The following is an 18,969-nucleotide window of genomic DNA, read 5'->3' as shown; positions in this document are numbered from 1 at the left end:
TAAATACGAGTATTTTGAGATACTACAGTATCTCTGTCACAAAACAAATCAAACTCTTATGTCAAGGCACGACTGTACAAGCGTCATTTTCTAACTTGTCAAATTTGGTCTGAAATGAACAAAACCAAATCAAACATAGTTGTTTTTAAATATTTGGATTTTTTACTTCATTACGTGTAGAAATACTTTACGATAGTGACTGTCCAGCAAATCAAGGGGATCATCAGTTCACTGCGATAAAGGTGTTGTCAAACTAAATTATTGTGCATGTTCCAAATAAATTTAAATCATAAGCATAACAATGCTTCAAAACATTCAATGACGTTTAACAAATGGATGTACTAAAATATTAGAATAATTGCAAATACTGTAAGTGTGGTTCTTTCCATTAAAATTTCATGTAAAAATATGTTTTGGGATGGAAATGACATTGTGTGGTGGAAATGACAAAAAATTACCAACCATTTCGGCTGTTAACACAAGGTGATTATGAAACATAACGTTATTTAAACTTAAAGTTCACAACAGGTGGTAAGGTACTACTTCCTGCTCTCTGTGCAGAAACCTGAAGGGAAGATGAACTCATTTGAATTGTTGGAAGCAAAACAACGATAGTTTGTGGCAATCAATGCCATTATATACTGTACGAAATATGTTTAAATTCAATGTTTTGGCCATACATCTGTCAAACTTGGACATGGATGCTTTCTTTTATCCTTCATGATCAAGATACATTTGTGGGAATTAACCTAAAGTGCCCCCAAGGCTCTGGGACCCGCTGTCTAATGTGATGTGTGATGTATTCACGTCCTGTACGTAATTATATCAAACTCACTGTAATCACTACTGCCATCCATGTGTGATTGGTTTGATGTACCAGTCTTCAAGTTACAGTAAATACTGGACTTGTTCCTCGTCTCAGTGTGTATCTATGTTAGATATAGGATGTTACCTAAGATGCTCGTTTAACAGGCCAGGAAGCCTCCATCAACTGGAAGAGACACTCCATTAGTCATTGAGCTCTTATCACTCAGCAGGAACAAAATGCTGTTCACTACTTCATCAACCTCTGCAAAAAAAACACAAAAAGAAAGTCGTTAACACTGTGGTGTGTTTTAATTTACACTAAAACATTAAACAGTAAAATTGGGCTTTGTTTTTTTATATGCAAAGTTCTGCAGGTGCCCAAACATCAACTGTGTGAAGCTGGCCCCCCTTGTCCTAGAAAATATTAAAAAACAATGCGATAAGTTTCAGCCATAAACATTTTTTTGAGGAAGTTAATGTATTTCAAAAAGTGAAGTCACTCAGCTCCCACACCTTGTTCAAATCATACCAAACTTGTCCCAATCATTTGTGCTGTCAAAAAACCCCAATTTGTGCTATCATGGTTTAAATGTTATTACCGTTTTGTTATTATTCATCCGTAGCCTCCACACCGAGTACACATCTCAATTTTTGCTATTGTTTTTTTCAGTATCAACCCGCACATCACTATGTGTGTGAATGATAATCAAACCTTAGAGATGAACTGCACTTTTGGGGAATTTTGCCTACCATTCACAATCATTATGAAAGACAAGCACACTTATTTTTTTTTTAATACAATCTAACTAATAAATAAATGCAAGCAAAAGTCCATCTATGAAATGTGGACAAAAACAGACTAACCTTAAACCTCAGTAAAACTAAAATAATGCTATTCGGTATCAATAGAACGTAAAGTCCCCAATCCAAATAGACAGACTAGACATTGAAAGAGTAAATGAAATCAACATTTTTGGGTGGAATAATTGATAACATGAACTAGAAATCTCATGAAAAAAAAACATACAACAATAGGTGGCAAGAAACACATCAATAATGAAGACAGCAAAATATGCATTGGACAAAAAAATCACTTCATATGCTCTACTGCTCGCTAGTGTTACCATATTATACCAGCTATTGTGTAGAAATATGGGGAAACAACTACAAAAGTAAATTTAATTAACTAACAGTGTTTTAAAAAAGGTCAGTTAGGATAATACATAGTGTTGATGTTAATGATGTGCGGGTCGATACTGAAATATCAATAACGCTGATACGAGTTCCTTATGCTGTGATATCGATTCTCAAATAAAAATATCCATACTTTTACTATTTTCCCACCACTTGTGGAAGTAATGACCATATTAAACAAACAGAATAATTCTACGGCTAAAGCAATGGAGAAGTTTCTTAAGCGCAAAAAATATGACTAAAGTGGTGAAGCAGCACCACTTACTCCTTTAAAAATTCACCAGATACATTGGGTATATTTTCATAAAGTATTGGTATTGGATCGGTATCGCCGATACCAACCGAAATGTTACTCGGTATTGGATCGGAAAAAAAAAACATCAGTCACTATTGGATATAGCGAACACTCAAATTATTTATTCATTGAATCACAAATATTGATATTCAACAACATAGGGACTTTGCAAACAGCCAAAAATGTGTACAAAGCAAAGTGTAACCTAAAACCAAAGAACGTACAACAATTACGTACAACCGCTAAATGTGGGTCCTTAACATTAGCGCTTCTAATAATAATATCACGAATACTGTATTTTCAGAACTATAAAGTGCACTTGAAATCCTTTTTTCCCCCTCAAAACTAGACAGTGTGCCTTATAACCTGGTGTGCCTAATGTACGGAATAATTTTGGTTAAGCTTACCGACCTCGAATCTATTTTATTTGGTACATGGTGAAATATGTATGACCAGTAGATGGCAGTCAAACATAAGAAATACGTGCAGACGGCAATATGATGGCAGTCATACACAAGAGATATGTGTAGACTGCAATATGACTCAAGTAAACAACACCAACATTTTATATATTTTATTGAAAATATAGAACATTACACACGGCATTAAAAAATCTATCAAAATGTTTTACTACAACTTTGGTAAGATATGAAGCCGCACCGCTTGATGGATTGTACTGTGCTACAGCATACAAGTATTATTATGGTGCGTGTATAAGGTAAGACATATTATCTGGCGTTTTGTTCTTCTTTTTCTCTATCTTCTTGTTATGGGACCTTCATCCTTCGCTGTTGCCATTTCTAATATAAAGTAGTGTTAAGTTCTTACTTGTATATGTCAGTAAACTTGCCATGATCGCGCTAAAGGATACCGGTGTAGTGAGTTTATATTATTCACCCAAGGAGCTTTAGGTATTAGAGAGTTCTGGTCGGACGTTTTTTTTACAGTACACATTTCCCGCGTTGTTATTGCACTAGTGAGTCACGGATGAGGAGATGCTGCTCCGTTATGGATTTAAGTAAAGTCTGATTGTCATTAAAACAGTTAGGTCCATCTTTTGACACTTCTCCCACTCCAGTCTTTGCACGCTACACCGCTCCAACAAAGATGACAGAGAGAAGATGCTGCAGAAGGTGAGCCATGTAAATATGACCGCCCACAAAATAGTGCATCCTGAAGCGACTGTCAGAAACCGGCTTGAAGATTATCTGTAAAACATAATCTATGCAACATTTTGACCAAAGAACCACAATTACATGTAATGTACAACACATCAAGTGTTTTCACATTTGATAAAAATAAATAAATATGACTACTTTAATGTGCCTGTGCGTCTTATGTATCAAAAAATATCAAAAATAGACCATTCATCGGCAGAGCGCCTAATAATCCGGTGCACCCTATGGTCTGGAAAATATGGTACTTGGTTAATATTCAGGTCACAAAATGTAAAAAGAGTATTGTTGGCAGTTTTTTGGATGGTTATTTAGAGAACTTTATGGTCTGATTACATGTAATGACGTCATGGCTCCATTGTAAGCAGAATTTTATGTATGTTTATTTAGTTGGAATGCACTTAAAAAGTGTTCTTGTCTCTTATAGGGATTGGAAGGTAGGTTAAAGTTAAAGTACCAATGATTGTCACACACACACTAGGTGTGGTGAAATGTGTCCTCTGCATTTTACCCATCCCCTTGTTCACCCAATGGGAGGTGAGGGGAGCAGTGAGCAGCAGAAGTGTCATTTTTGGTGATTCAACCCCCAATTCCAACCCTTGATGCTGAGTGCCAAGCAGGGAGGTAATGGGTCCCGTTTTTATAGTCTTTGGTATGACACGGCGGGGGTTTGAACTCCCAACCTACCGATCTCAGAGCGCACACTTTAACCACTTGGCCAATAGGTAGGTTACATTATAGAATTTAAAAAAAAGCAAATTCCCTAAATAACATTCACACCATAATAGCACAACTGTTTTTTTGACAACACAAACATTTTGGACACGTTTGGTGATATTTGGACATGGTGAGGGGGCTGGCTGACATCACTGGTCAAAAATGTATTTTAGAATTACCTTTATTCCTTGAATTGCCGCAGGGCATATAGTATGCGCCTGCCTTAAATTACTGCCGGGTCAAACTCGCGTCGCAAAATAATTAGCGCATGCTTAGTATTACCGCCTGGTCAAACTCGTGACGTCACGAGTGACACTTTCCCTGTCATCATTTTCAAAATGGTGGAGGCTGATTTCAATACCGGTAATTTGAAATCGCATAAAGGGAAGAAGATTAAGAGCTACTAAGTAGGATTTAAGGTCCAAGCTTACACCACACTCAAATTTTTACTGCATGCCTTTGGTAAGTGCCGGAGTGAGAAGAGGTTTTAAAATAATTTGCGCATGCTTACTTTTACCGCATGCCTTTGGTAAGCGCAGGAGTGAGAAGGGGTTTTAAATTAATTAGCGCCCCGGTGGCATTTCAAGGAATTACGGTACTTAAAACTCTAAACAACACAAACTGACACAAACGAATAGCAGTGGAATTTCAATATTTGCAACGACAAGATGGGCCATCTACACACAGGTCTCATCATGCCAATTTTTACAGGTACAAAAAAGAAGAATCAGGCAATATTAAAATAATAACAATACTGTGACTATAAAGTTGTAATATTAAAAAGTAGTTTCTATACCCCCCAAAAAATAACTATTATACAGGACTATATGCATCCATTCAGAAGTTGAGAGGACAAGGTTAATCACAGGGAAAACTTAGAATTCCATAAATCAATTTCAAATAAGTAAAATCCAAGCGATACAGTAAACAGAAGAGCCAAGTCTGCTGGTTCTGACCTGCAAAGCGGCCGAGCGGGATACGGGATGTCATTGTCTTGGCTTTTTCTGGGTCACTCCAACCTGAGCGTCCCATTTCCGTCATCACCACGGTGGGGTTCACACTGTTCACTCGGATCTATAGCAACACAACAGAAGGACAATGTAAACATTTAGTAAATGAAAGCAAGACAAGTAATAATCTCCCGCTGCAAATTTGTCATTTAGTTCACCAGAATATGCATATTTGATTTTAGGTTTGGGTTTACAGAATTTTGCACATTTTTACGGCTTAATGACAGTCAACAATTTTACAATCTTACGTTGAAATTGCCTTTGTTGTTAATTAAAGTTTCAGTATGACCCTGAAACTGAGTTGAACAACGTTACTGCAATGAATGTTTCAGGTGTCTCAATCAAAGCATTTAGACTAGATTTGATAGTTTTCTGCAAGTCTCTATTACATTTTGTTATGTGTGGTGTACACTGCATCCAAACCTCAAGTGCGATCTATAGTTCACCCTTCCGGAGCGCTGGACGTATTGCAGCCTTAGAACAAAAGCACTAAAGTCGATTAGAGGGTCCGTGGAAGACAAGATGTCGCAGGGAACGCCCACATTTGAGGGTTGCTCCACCCAAGGTGAAGCAGACTTAAATCATGCGGGAGAATGCTTTGTAGCCAGAATCAATGCCGTTGCGTACCATTTTTTACTTAAGCACTTGGCAGAATCGGTCCACACATAGTACATACTATATGTAGTATAGAGTGTGCGACTGTAAAAACGTCTTAAAGGAACAGTATTTGTTGTCATTTTGTGTATGGTAGAGACAGGGTTTCCCCCCGATTGCTATGATACCTGTGGCGATGGGGGAGTGGTCACCATGATATCATTGCATAATTTGCTATGATGATTTGATTTTCTTTCAAAAGGCTAAAAAATATATACATACAAAGTTTGTACATTTAAAAACAAATATGTTATTACTAATTAGTATTAACATATCTGAAGTGAAGTGAATTATATTTATATAGCGCTTTTCTCTAGTGACTCAAAGCGCTTTACATAGTGAAACCCAATATTTAAGTTACATTTAAACCAGTGTGGGTGGCACTGGGAGCAGGTGGGTAAAGTGACTAGGATGGCGGAAGCGGGAATTGAACCTGCAACCCTCAAGTTGCTGGCACGGCCGCTCTACCAACCGAGCTATGCCGCCCCTATCTGTTTTTATTGTTCTGCTATATTTTCAATTGTTGCTGCTTATTGTACAATGTATATTTTGTTAAGAATTTTTCAAGTGATTAGAGACTTTTAATGACTTTTTATTAAAGACAGCTAGCAAAAAATCGAGAATCTTTTTCTGGTATTATTATAGACTGTACTCTTGTTTAGAGACACTACTTCTGTCCCTCGATGTCACTTGCTTCACGCTGCTGCTCCAGTTGGACTTTTTCTCCTTAAAAGCCACCATTGTCCTCTTAACATTAGCACATTTTGTAGATTGTTGTCCACGGGTATATCTCTGATACATAAAGTTACATCCAAATCAGTGACATGCAGACAACGCTCCAGACGATCGCGTCCGTCTTGTTTACATCTTGTTTCGGCAGCGCTGTTGTCCGTAATCGAAGTCTTTTTTTAGTGGTTGAGTTTAGGTGCATCACTAGACAATAGTGCGTAAATAGCAGGATGTACTGTATACATCCATTCATACTGTAACGACCTACTGATGGTATTGTTTTATGTTCCTGTGCTTTTAAATTGGTGTTAATTTTTCCAATGATCACCAACACAGTGTCTGTGCCTGAAAGCAGATTGGTGGAGAATAAGGAAGTGTTGTTGTTTGTCTGGGGTAAGGTTGTACGGTAAAAGAGTACTAAAAAGTACCGCGGTACTTGTGAATTAAAAACGGTACTGTACCGCGCTGAAATATACAGGTACATTTTTATTTTTATTTTACGGACACGACGGCGTGCTGTCTTTGCTGGTAAAATGAGCAGAGGCGTATGTTAAACAACACACATGCACAGAGTACCTAGAAGCAGAAACAGTGTGCAGACACTAAAGCTCCACTGTGGCAGAGGAGCTTTAAAACAGCTAGCTAGCGGCTAACATCCATCCGCAGTTGGCAGTGTTTTATCTACTTCTAAATCACTAATCCTCGCCTCCATGGCAAAAAATAAAATATGTTTCTTACAAGTTTCATCCCTGCAGGACAAGAAAGCTAAACATGCTTCACTACACACTATAGGAGTATACAGTACAATAGCTAACCGCGAACAGCAAACTAGCACTCTTGAATGGAAAAAAATGCCAGAAGTGGATCTACACAGACACCGACTGTAACGATACCAAGTACAAGAACGTATGTGGTCGATACTACAATGATTGCATTAATATTTTTAGTAACATAAAAACTTTTGTCTTTTTTAAACGTTTGTTAACATAGGAAATATGTCCCTGGACACAGGAGAATTTTAAATATGACCAATGTATGTTACTACATGGTATTGGATTGATACCAAAATTTATAGTATCACCAAAAACTTTGGTATAGAATCAAACAACAAAATAACAAGTGATTATTACATTTTAACATAGGTGTAGGTGGAACATGTTAAAACAGAAAATGAACAAGTAGATTAATGATCAATTTTCTATCACCTCATAATTTTGACAAGATAATAGAACGGAAAACGACACAATATATTACTGCATATGTCAGCCGACTAAATAGGAGTCTTTTTAACCTGTTTGCTTACTTACTACTGAAAGAGAAGTTGTCTAGTATGTTCACTATCTTATTAAATGCCCAAAATTGTTATTTGATTGCAATAAGAAACATTTGTTAAATGTATCATAAGATTATCTGTTAAAATAAGGGAAATCCTTTTTTGTTGTTGTCCCTTTTAGTTTGAAAAGTATCGAAATATTGGAAATGGGACAACTCTAATCTGGGGAAGCAAGGAGACGAAAGTGTAAGTACGGGAGGTAAAACCTGTTAGAATTGTGTCGCTTGTTAGCATAACATTGGCAATAAAAGTTAAAAAGAGCGTTGCACTATGTGTGACTTCTGTAGGCTAAAATACATTAGAATACTTTAATTTGCTTTCACGTACAAAACACTTATTTTCAAAATGCGGCGGCTATGATATTTTGGTGGTGGTGGCACGCCACATCCAGGGGAAACCCTGAGTAGAGAGTACCTGATGAGCTCCCAACTCCAGAGCCATGACTTTTGTCAACATGTCCAACGCTCCTTTACTGGCACCTGAAGGAAATACCATTTCATCGATTGTGAACATTCAGTCTAAAGTTGTACCAACGAAAAGTCAAAACCAAAGACAAAAGTACAACATGCGTTTTCTTACAGTAGACAGTGTGGTTTCTGAGGGCACATTGGGATGCCTGGCTTGACACGTTGACAATGGCGCCTCCTGATCTTCTGGCCCTCATTCCAGCAGCCACAATCTGTTACAAAGATACTAAAAGTAGCCTCCTTTGATTCAAGACAGGCAATATCATTATGTTTGATTAAATAAACCTCCCAAAAAAGCTCCTCATAAAAGATAGTGATACTTTGTACGTCTTTATCCTTTACACATTAAATATAAATGAGCTTACCTGGGACACATGCAGCACAGCTTTCACATTCACACTGAAAGACCTGCAGATACAAGACACTCCCTTTATTGAGTTTCGATGTTTGATGTTAGAAAACGTCTCTGGGACACGTTTTAATCAATGTATTAATTGGTTAGTCATATTCAGCCGTAAAACATAATACTTTCATAATGCTTACCAATACATTTTGGACAATTGTATGTGTGAACAGTTTAGGAAGGCCTTTTTCTGTTAAAATGGTCAAAGCAAGATCCATAAAAGTATGCTTGGATTAGTTTAGTGTACACAACCTCAAGCTCATCAAACACCTTTGGAATTAAGCATTGCAGAGCCGTTCAGTGACCTCTGATATCACAAATATTTTTTCTGGAATAACCTCACAAACAGTCTTCAACATCTTTCAGAACATCTGGAATAGGTGTTAAGGGGCAAAAGACAGAGGAGTAGTCGGCCATGGCACTTAAGAGAGGCTACATAAGGACCACCCCGTGATTCTTATGCAGAACGTTGCCTGCCCAATACCAAATTTGCTGGACTGTCTTAAAAGAAGTAAACATCTGGATGGCTGTAAATGTACTCAGTGCTGATAGAAATAAGAGTAAGGGTCTGATCTACTAAAGTTTGCGGATAATAAATCATGTGCAAACTTCATAGCGCACGCAACACAGGAGATTGTCTCTTAAATGAGCAAAATAAGGAGTGCAATTCATGTAGAGTGTTTGTCTTTATGAATATGCAGAATATATGCTGATTATTGAAACGCCCACAATACTGGGAGGAGATGCAAATATAATCATTTAGCGTTCACAACGTGATTTATCAAGGCTGTGGCCGCTATTTAGCCTGTTAAGAATGTGCGCACAAACTGCCGCAGTTACAAGTGTAACAAAGGAGGCGATCGTGCTGCAAAGACAGACGATGGACAGAAAATCCTCCATCCGTAAAAAAATAATATAACTTCGGTCTAATCAGCAATATCATTTTATAATTTTATAGCTGCTGGCTGAATAAAACTAATTCAATTGATTTGTTTTAGTCCCTATTTTTAATGCCTTCTTGCATGCATTTCTGGACCATTTAAGACACACCATCACAACACCGGCACCTAACAGAGCTAAAAATAGCAGTGCTGAAAATAGGTTCTGCTGTCTGGATAAGGGGGTTTTAACCTCCAGCCCTGACTTTTCCACTCAATTATTAACACTGAATTAGTGATCTTACACTTGAAAACAAATAAAAAATTAAGGAATATAAATGAAAATATTAAAAAAAAAAAAGATCCTTCATTTTATTCATATTCAAAATTTTCTTCTAATCTACTTACAGTTTACAACTTTGTCAAATGGTATGAAATTGTGTTAATCACAAAGATTATTTATTCAACAAATAAAACTGAGGCTTAGGTCAAGCTTAGAAAAATAAGTTCTAACCAAATATACAACATAAGAAAGGGTTCATAGTTTACTGACGAAAAATCAATTTACATACAATATGTGTACGCTAAAATAAATACACAAAATTAATAATGAATATGCTCTGTAACTAAACTGTCAATAAATATTAAGTGCAAATGAATATAAATCTTCACTAATTTAGTCACAATTTTGGCGTTCAAGAAATTTCTCTATGACTTTAGCACCAGACTTTTTATGACTGTTTGAGATTATCATTACTGCCACAAGTGGTGGAAAAGTGAATTACAACTGACTACTGTTGCGGCCCACAGCTAAGAAACAGATACTTTTTGGTGGCCCAACATGGGCCCTATGGTTAAGAAACACTGGTCTCGATCACACATCTACAGTATTATCGCCCAGAAAACATGCTGTGTGCTGCATTTTGCATACATAAGGAAACAGCACATGTTGGATCCTTGGACCACATGATTTTTATTTTACAAACCCCGTTTCCATATGAGTTGGGAAATTGTGTTGGATGTAAATATAAACAGAATACAATGATTTGCAAATCCTTTTTAACCCATATTCAATTGAGTGCACCACAAAGACAAGATATTTGATGTTCAAACTCATAAACTTTTCTTTTTTTTTTTGCAAATAATAATTAACCTAGAATTTCATGGCTGCAACACGTGCCAAAGTAGTTGGGAAAGGGCATGTTCACCACTGTGTTTCATTACATTTTCTTTTAACAACACTCAATAAACCTTTGGAGAGGCATTTTTGAAGCTTTTCAGGTAGAATTCTTTCCCATTCTTGTTTTATGTACAGCTTAAGTTGTTCAACAGTCCGGGGTCTCTGTCGTGGTATTTTAGACATTCTCAATGGGAGACAGGTCTGGACTACAGGCAAGCCAGTCTAGTACCCGCACTCTTTTACTATGAAGCCACGCTGTTGTATCAAGGGACATTAGCATTGTCTTGCTGAAATAAGCAGGGGCGTCCATGATAACGTTGCTTGGATGGCAACACATGTTGCTCCAAAAGCTGTATGTACCTTTCAGCATTAATGGTGCTTTCACAGATGTGTAAGTTACCCATGTCTTGGCCACTAGTACACCCCTATACCATCACAGATGCTGGCTTTTCAACTTTGCACCTAGAACAGTCCTGATGGTTCTTTTCCTCTTTGGTCCGGAGGACACGACGTTCACCGTTTCCAAAAAACAATTTGAAATGTGGACTCGTCAGACCACAGAACACTTTTCCACTTTGCATCAGTCCATCTTAGCTGAGCTCGGGCCCAGGGAAGCCGGCGGCGTTTCTGGGTATCGTTGATAAATGGCTTTGGCTTTGCATAGTAGAGATTTAACTTGCACTTACAGATGTAGCGACAAACTGTAGTTACTGACAGTGGTTTTCTGAAGTGTTCTTGAGCCCATGTGGGGATATCCTTTACACACTGATGTTGCTTTTTGATGCAGTACCGCCTGAAGGAACGAAGGTCTGTTATATCATCGCTTACGTGCAGTGATTTCTCCAGATTCTCTGAACCTTTTGATGATATTACGGACCATAAATGGTGAAATTCCTAAATTCCTTGCAATAGCCCGTTGAGAAATGTTTTTAAACTGTTTGACAATTTGCTCACGCATTTGTTCACAAAGTGGTGACCGTTTCCCAATCCTTGTTTGTGAATAACTGAGCATTTCACGGAAGCTGCTTTTATACCCAATCATGGCACCCGCCTGTTCCCAATTAGCCTGCACACCTGTGTGATGTTCCAAATAAGTGTTTGATGAACATTCCTCAACTTTATCAGTATTTATTGCCACCTTTCCCAACTTCTGTGAGATGTTCCAAATAAGTGTTTGATGAGCATTCCTCAACTTTATCAGTATTTATTGCCACCTTTCCCAACTTCTTCGTCATGTGTTGCTGGCAACTAATTCTAAAGTTAATGATTATTTGCAAAAAAAAAGTGTTTATCAATTTCAACATCAAATATGTTTTCTTTGTAGCATATTCAACTGAATATGGGTTGAAAATTATTTGCAAATCATTGCATTCCGTTTATATTTACATCTAACACAATTTCCCAACTCATATGGAAACGGGGTTTCCCCTCGTCAGCGTGAATGGTGAAGACCTCAAAGCTGTAGAAAAGTTTGTCTACCTGGGTAACACCTTGTCACGCATGGGCAACATCGACGAGGAAGTCATGCACAGGATAGCCCATGGAAGTGCTGCATTCGGCCGACTCTGCAGTTCTGTCTGGGACCGCAGAGGGGTCAGCCTACGGACCAAACTTAAGGTCTACCGTGCTGTTGTCCCACCCGCCCTGCTGTATGCCTGTGAGACCTGGACTGTATACAGCCGGCATGCTAAACAACTCAACGCCTTCCTCATGAGATCCCACAGGAGGCTGCTCAACATCAGGCGGCAGGACAAGATCCCAGACACTGAGGTCCTCCACAGGGCTGAGATGGAGAGCATTTATGCCATCCTCAAGCGTTCCCAGCTGAGATGGGCGGGTCATGTCTGCCGTTATCAAACGAACGCCTACCAAAAATGATTCTGTACAATGAACTGCACCATGGAAAGCGCTCACGCGGCGGACAGCGGAAATGCTTTAAGGACACCCTAAAGACCAGTCTATTGGGCTGTGGTCTGGACCCAGAAACCTGGGAAGCCGATGCCCAGCACCGTTCAAACTGGCGCTATGCAGTCTGGCATGGTGTAGCAGACTTTGAGGAAAAACGCATCCATGAAGCCGAACAGAAGCGACAGCTCCGCAAGATCAGAGACTGTTCCACCCTCTCAGCCAACCACCCCCCAGCCATAACCTGCCCTCACTGCAGCCGGTCATTCCGTGCAAGGATTGGCCTCATCAGCTATCTTTGCACACACAAATCAACGTGAAGTCACCTGGTCATCTTCGAAAAAGAAGGACGAACATGATGTGCTTGAAATTATTTAAGCCTATATCAAGTCCAAAAAATTAAAGAGTTGCCCATTTCTATGTTATTTAAGGGATTGTAAAGGACTGTTATGGATTCGATATTGATGTGCCCTTTTTTAAGCTACACAATATTAACTATTATTTGTTCAAGGAATCACTTAATGGCACCCAAGAATTCATTGATTTAATGATTACATCCAAACACTTGATTTATATTTATTATGTGCATTAACAAAAAACAGTTATTAATGCATGTACCTTATAAAGAAGAAAGTTCTGTCAGATCAACAACAGTACTTTGCAATCTCATTAATACCATAGAAATGGCCAATTCTTATATTTTTCAGACAAGTATCGTTACAATAACTTCGAATATAAGTGTTTGTCAGATCTTGGATGTAGTAATCAGTTGTGGACAGATGAAGCCCCAGCAGGGAAGGTTTAGTAATTGATGCGCTCTCACGCGGCGGGAATAGTAGATTTGACTTACAGTTGTGAGGTCACAATCAATGACTGCTGCTGATGGCATCATAGCAGTAAAAATCAAACGAGTCCTCTTCACTTAATCCCAGTTGTACACATAATACAATCTGGAAAATGTTTCGTTTTTGGCCGAGACTAATGTCTTTCTCTTCTGAAGACGAAGCGCATTTGATTGGCTGTCATTCTTAACTAACCGACACCCTTCTTTCAATATACGCCGTTACAGAGCTGTGATTGGATATACTCTGAGCCTGTCCCACCCATCGACTAGACTAAAATATATACAGTATGATTGGATTTTGTTTCTGTCAACTTTTCGGCTTTTTTATGCTTAATTAAATTGTCACTTAATTATTCTATTGTCTTTTTTAATGTGCCTTTGTTTTGATTAAATATTGTCCTATTCTTTCCTGCTCCAATGTAAAAAAATAAAATAAACAGCTTCCCGGCGAGGGCGGGCAAGGCTGGCTCTGAGAGTGAGCTCGCCCATGACGGCAGGACTGAGGGGCGGTCTGCACCACTTTTGCACTTGTTATAAATTGTACACACAGTCTTAGTAGATCACACGCAATATGCCCACTAAAAGTACACAGTATGTTACAATTTACACTTAAAATGTAACGATATTGTAGATACCACGATATTGTAGATACCACGATATTGCGGTTTCAAAGTCTTCACAATAATGCTGTGACATGTGACGGTATCAAACAAAAACTTGCTGTGTAGTTTTTTCTGGTGCTTTAATGTTGGCCCGCTCTGAAAACAAACTACATCTCCCAGGATCCACAGTGCAGCGCTGGGTTGGCAAGGTGGGGGGCGTGAAACGCCGTAAGCAGGAAGTGAAGTGTGTTCGTAGCAGGTAAGAGGAATTGTTTTTTGGACATTTCCTGAAAATTTCATCAAGACCTAATGCATCCATAACTGTTTGAGTTATGTTGCTAACAAACACACAAACAAATTCTGGCGAATGCTTAACCTCTTCGGGCAGAGGTAGGAAAGTTTGCGTTCTGAACAGCAAAGCACACCACTTTCGTCTTGAGCATTTCCACGCCAACAAAGGAGCCAGTACCATGATAATATCGTACCGTGAGATTTTGATACACAGTTTAATAATTGTTATTTGGATCTTAATAGTGTTTTAAGACTTGGCAGAGAGAGCAACCAATGAGGCTCTTCTTTGGAATATCAATCTGCATGATCTGCCTTGGCTCTGGGCTAGCCAAATCAAAGTCCCTTTAATCAGCCACAACATGACAAGGAATGGGTTCTTGAAGTTGAGGAACTTGCTTAAAATTGTCGATGACTTGAAAGTAATGGATGATGCTAAGAGAACAGACTTATTTTGAAGAGACAGGCCTTTTTAGAAACGGAGTAAAGCAGGGGGGTCTTATCCCAGCAAAACCAGGAAAAGTCTGCATTGATTAGCAAATGGTTAATTTTATAGACTACCAGACAATTTGTTTTGGGCGAGCGAAACCCTACAGGCACAAAAGTACATGATTTTCAAGGGAAAGGCACATTTACTGGTCACAGGTTAAAAATTGAGGCCACAGCAATCCTGCACAACTATTCTCACAGGAAGTCATAACAATTAAGCTCATGTCGTGTACACAATGTTAAGTATGAGCTTGTCAGTGGTCATTTTTGGCCATTCATCGTAAAAAAATTATAAAGTTTCATTATTAGGCGGGAATAAAGGGTATTGTCATAATTCTGATGGATTAATGACGATGCAATGTGGGAGACTTTTGTCTATAGTTTACCACACAGTTGGAGTATGAAACAATGAGATAAAAAAAAAATAATGATGTGTTTTTTCATACTGGTCAAACTGCTCCGGTGTGACTTCGAGAAATGGCTGCAGGTTGGCATAAGCAGCATTATTGACGAGCAGATCAATTGGGCCCACGTTCTTGAGGGCCGCCTCTGTGGCACCCCAGTCTGCCAAGTCCACACACACAGGGGTGATGGATGGACACTGTAGAAATATGGAATATGTGGATTATGTAAAAGCATTAAATTATAATATAGTATTTGTAATATATACAGGTCCTCAATTACCTCCTGCACCAGACTGTCCAGGTCTGACTGTGTGCGTGTGACTGATATGACCTTTGCCCCACAGTTTGCTAGAGCCAGAGCTGTGGCCCTTCCTATTCCTTTAGATACAGAACAACATTTGACATTACAAACAAACTTACGTAACTGTTGTGTTGCCCACAAAAACAATGATTTTGACGCCCCTGTTTAAAAGCAGTACTAAGTAACTTTATAACCTTCATAGAACATTTTCATAAATTTTGGGATGATACAAGGTCACCTCTGTCATGGCCTGCGGAGGTCTGTGTAGCTTGCACCAGCACTTAGCAACTTTGAGGAGGGTGGCAGGAACTCTGTCACACGAAAACTACAAATGTGCTGACTTTCTTTTTAAGGCATACGTCACTCCCCCTTTCCCCCTCCATTAAAAACACGATTCGATTGCCTACGTGCAATTAATGCTATCATGGCAGAAGCTGCAAAACAACCAAAGACAATACAAGTTTTGCCTGAGGAGACAAACAAAAATAAAAAGTCAGGGTACCCGCATAAAAGGACAGTAAAGGATCAACACACACATATATATATATATATATATGTATATATATATATACATACATATATATATACATATATATATATATATATATATATATATATATATATATATATATATATATATATATATATGTATATATATATATATACACATACACATATATATATATATACATATATATATATATATATACATATATTGGGACGGCGTGGCGCAGTGGGAGAGTGGCCGTGCGCAACCCGAGGGTCACTGGTTCAAATCCCACCTAGAACCAACCTCGTCACGTCCGTTGTGTCCTGAGCAAGACACTTCACCCTTGCTCCTGATGGGTGCTGGTTGGCGCCTTGCATGGCAGCTCCCTCCATCAGTGTGTGAATGTGTGTGTGAATGGGTAAATGTGGAAGTAGTGTCAAAGCGCTTTGAGTACCTTGAAGGTAGAAAAGCGCTTTACAAGTACAACCCATTTATCATTTATACATATATATATACATACACACACATATATATATATATATACATATGTATATATATATATATATAAAAAGTCAGGGTACCCGCATAAAAAAAAAAAAAAAAAGGACCGTAAAGGATCAACACACACATATATATATATATATATATATATATATGTATATATATATATATATATACATACATATATATATATATATGTATGTATATATATATACATACATATACATATATATATATATATACATACACATATATACATACATATATATATATATATATATATATATATACATACACACATATATATATATATATATATATATATATATATATATATATATATATATATATATATATATATATATATATATATATATATATATGGCTTCACGGTGGCAGAGGGGTTAGTGCGTCTGCCTCACAATACGAAGGTCCTGCAGTCCTGGGTTCAAATCCAGGCTCGGGATCTTTCTGTGTGGAGTTTGCATGTTCTCCCCGTGAATGCGTGGGTTCCCTCCGGGTACTCCGGCTTCCTCCCACTTCCAAAGACATGCACCTGGGGATAGGTTAATTGGCAACACTAAATTGGCCCTAGTGTGTGAATGTGAGTGTGAATGTTTGTCTATCTGTGTTGGCCCTGCAATGAGGTGGCGACTTGTCCAGGGTGTACCCTGCCTTCCGCCCGATTGTAGCTGAGATAGGCGCCAGCGCCCCCCGCGACACCGAAAGGGAATAAGCGGTAGAAAATGGATGGATGGATATATATATATATATATATATATACACATATACACACACACATCGCGGGGTATAGTAATATAATGGATATATAAATATTATAATTAGTATAAAGAGTACGTGAAAGTTCAATTTCTACCTTGTTTACTTCTGTTACGACCTCTTTAAGGTTCTGCACTCACTCAGAAATATAAAGCAGCTAAAATCTGCTAAACATGGATAAGTGTGCAGAGTGTTGTTCCTCACAATATATAGCAGTAGATTTTACGGGGTGTGATTGTGAATTATGAATAGTATTCTAATATTTTTTTAATGATATCCACAACGTTCAATGAGCGATTTTTAAGTTATGTGTGACCATGTGTGTTTACTTTTTTTTTTCTTTTTGCACCATGAGCGGAAAGGTTGTTTGGATTGGATCATACACATATGAGCGCCGATCTTCATTTATATGCCAGTGGGTGCTCTGTGTGTGTATTGAATATGTGGCTTTATTAATTTGTAAAACGGACCAAACTCGCCACAAAATTGACTACAACAAGATTGATTTTTGAAAATTAAATTGAAAGATTGAAAGTTGCCATCAATCCCAAGTGGGTGCTCGGCATCGGCGTCATACAAGTCATTGATGTACTGTGCAAACTTCAAAGTAAAATTTGTGTTCATTGATTTGCAGTTTTAATATTATCAACAAGATGGTGGCAATTCAGTTACAGTTAACTCAATTGATTAATCTCATCGCGGGCCAATTTGATAACGCCGGCGAGCCGCATTTGGCCCGCGGGCTGTAGTTTGAACATCCTGACCTCTGGGTCACGTGTTTGCAACCCAGCAACAACAACAACATATAGAAAAGGGAAAAATATATAGGTCCCATCACGGCAGTATCAATAAGACCGACATTTAAATTGTCTCCCATGCGTGACTGCATGACATACCTTGTCTAATCCAAACACTAGTTGTGTGTGCTCAGTGTGTAAATACCTTTTCCTGCTCCAGTGACCAGAGCTCGTTTTCCTTCAAATGAAATATTCATGTTGAATGAAGAAACAAATACAAATCCACTTCCAAACGATTTGTTAATTTAACCTGAAACGAATTCTGACATAAGTGTACATCTCAGTCTTAGAGCTTTGCTATGGGAATAAAGTTTGTTTCATGGGTGAACAGACGTGATTGAAAGTTATAGCTTCTAACCAAGCAGTGCGCCACATAAAAAGATCCGGATGGCAGGAAAAAGGCGTCTCTTGGTTCCGTTTAGCTCACATTTGAAAGTTAATATTCAAACAACTTGTGTTTTTTTTTTCTCTTAAGGCTGTCTTGCTCAATATTGGGCAGGTCGCTCCAAATATCTACACTGTCGATATCGACGAGAACGCGGTTTTGAATCGATACCAACCTTATGAGAGAGCACATTTTTTCTGTTCGCAACTGTTTTAATTTGTGATCTTGTTTCATTGTTGGTATTGTGAACAAAATGGCAGTCAGCAGACGCTTTTAAGCTTGTCTTTAAAAAACAATTGCCAAAAATAAACTGAATTTGCAAAACACTTCATGTACCGAAA

At 38.2% G+C, this 18,969-nt stretch overlaps 1 protein-coding gene across 1 annotated transcript; it reads right to left on the bottom strand.

Annotated features, from left to right (window-relative positions):
* Positions 1 to 139: 139 nt before the first annotated feature.
* Positions 140 to 18,798, bottom strand: dcxr (dicarbonyl/L-xylulose reductase). The gene is made up of 8 exons (XM_061908689.1): positions 18,389 to 18,798; positions 15,655 to 15,752; positions 15,417 to 15,571; positions 8,747 to 8,789; positions 8,494 to 8,593; positions 8,329 to 8,393; positions 5,145 to 5,262; positions 140 to 1,069 (listed from the first exon to the last, which is right to left on the bottom strand). Exons 1-8 carry the CDS (start codon positions 18,438 to 18,440, stop codon positions 966 to 968), a joined length of 735 nt encoding a protein of 244 aa, XP_061764673.1. The 5' UTR covers positions 18,441 to 18,798; the 3' UTR covers positions 140 to 965.
* Positions 18,799 to 18,969: the final 171 nt, after the last annotated feature.

The sequence above is a fragment of the Nerophis ophidion genome, linkage group LG08 (genome assembly GCF_033978795.1).
Source record: "Nerophis ophidion isolate RoL-2023_Sa linkage group LG08, RoL_Noph_v1.0, whole genome shotgun sequence".
NCBI classification, from domain to species: Eukaryota; Metazoa; Chordata; class Actinopteri; order Syngnathiformes; family Syngnathidae; genus Nerophis; species Nerophis ophidion.
The sequence above is the reverse complement of the archived record's forward strand: the minus strand, read 5'-3'. Positions and strand labels throughout refer to the sequence as shown.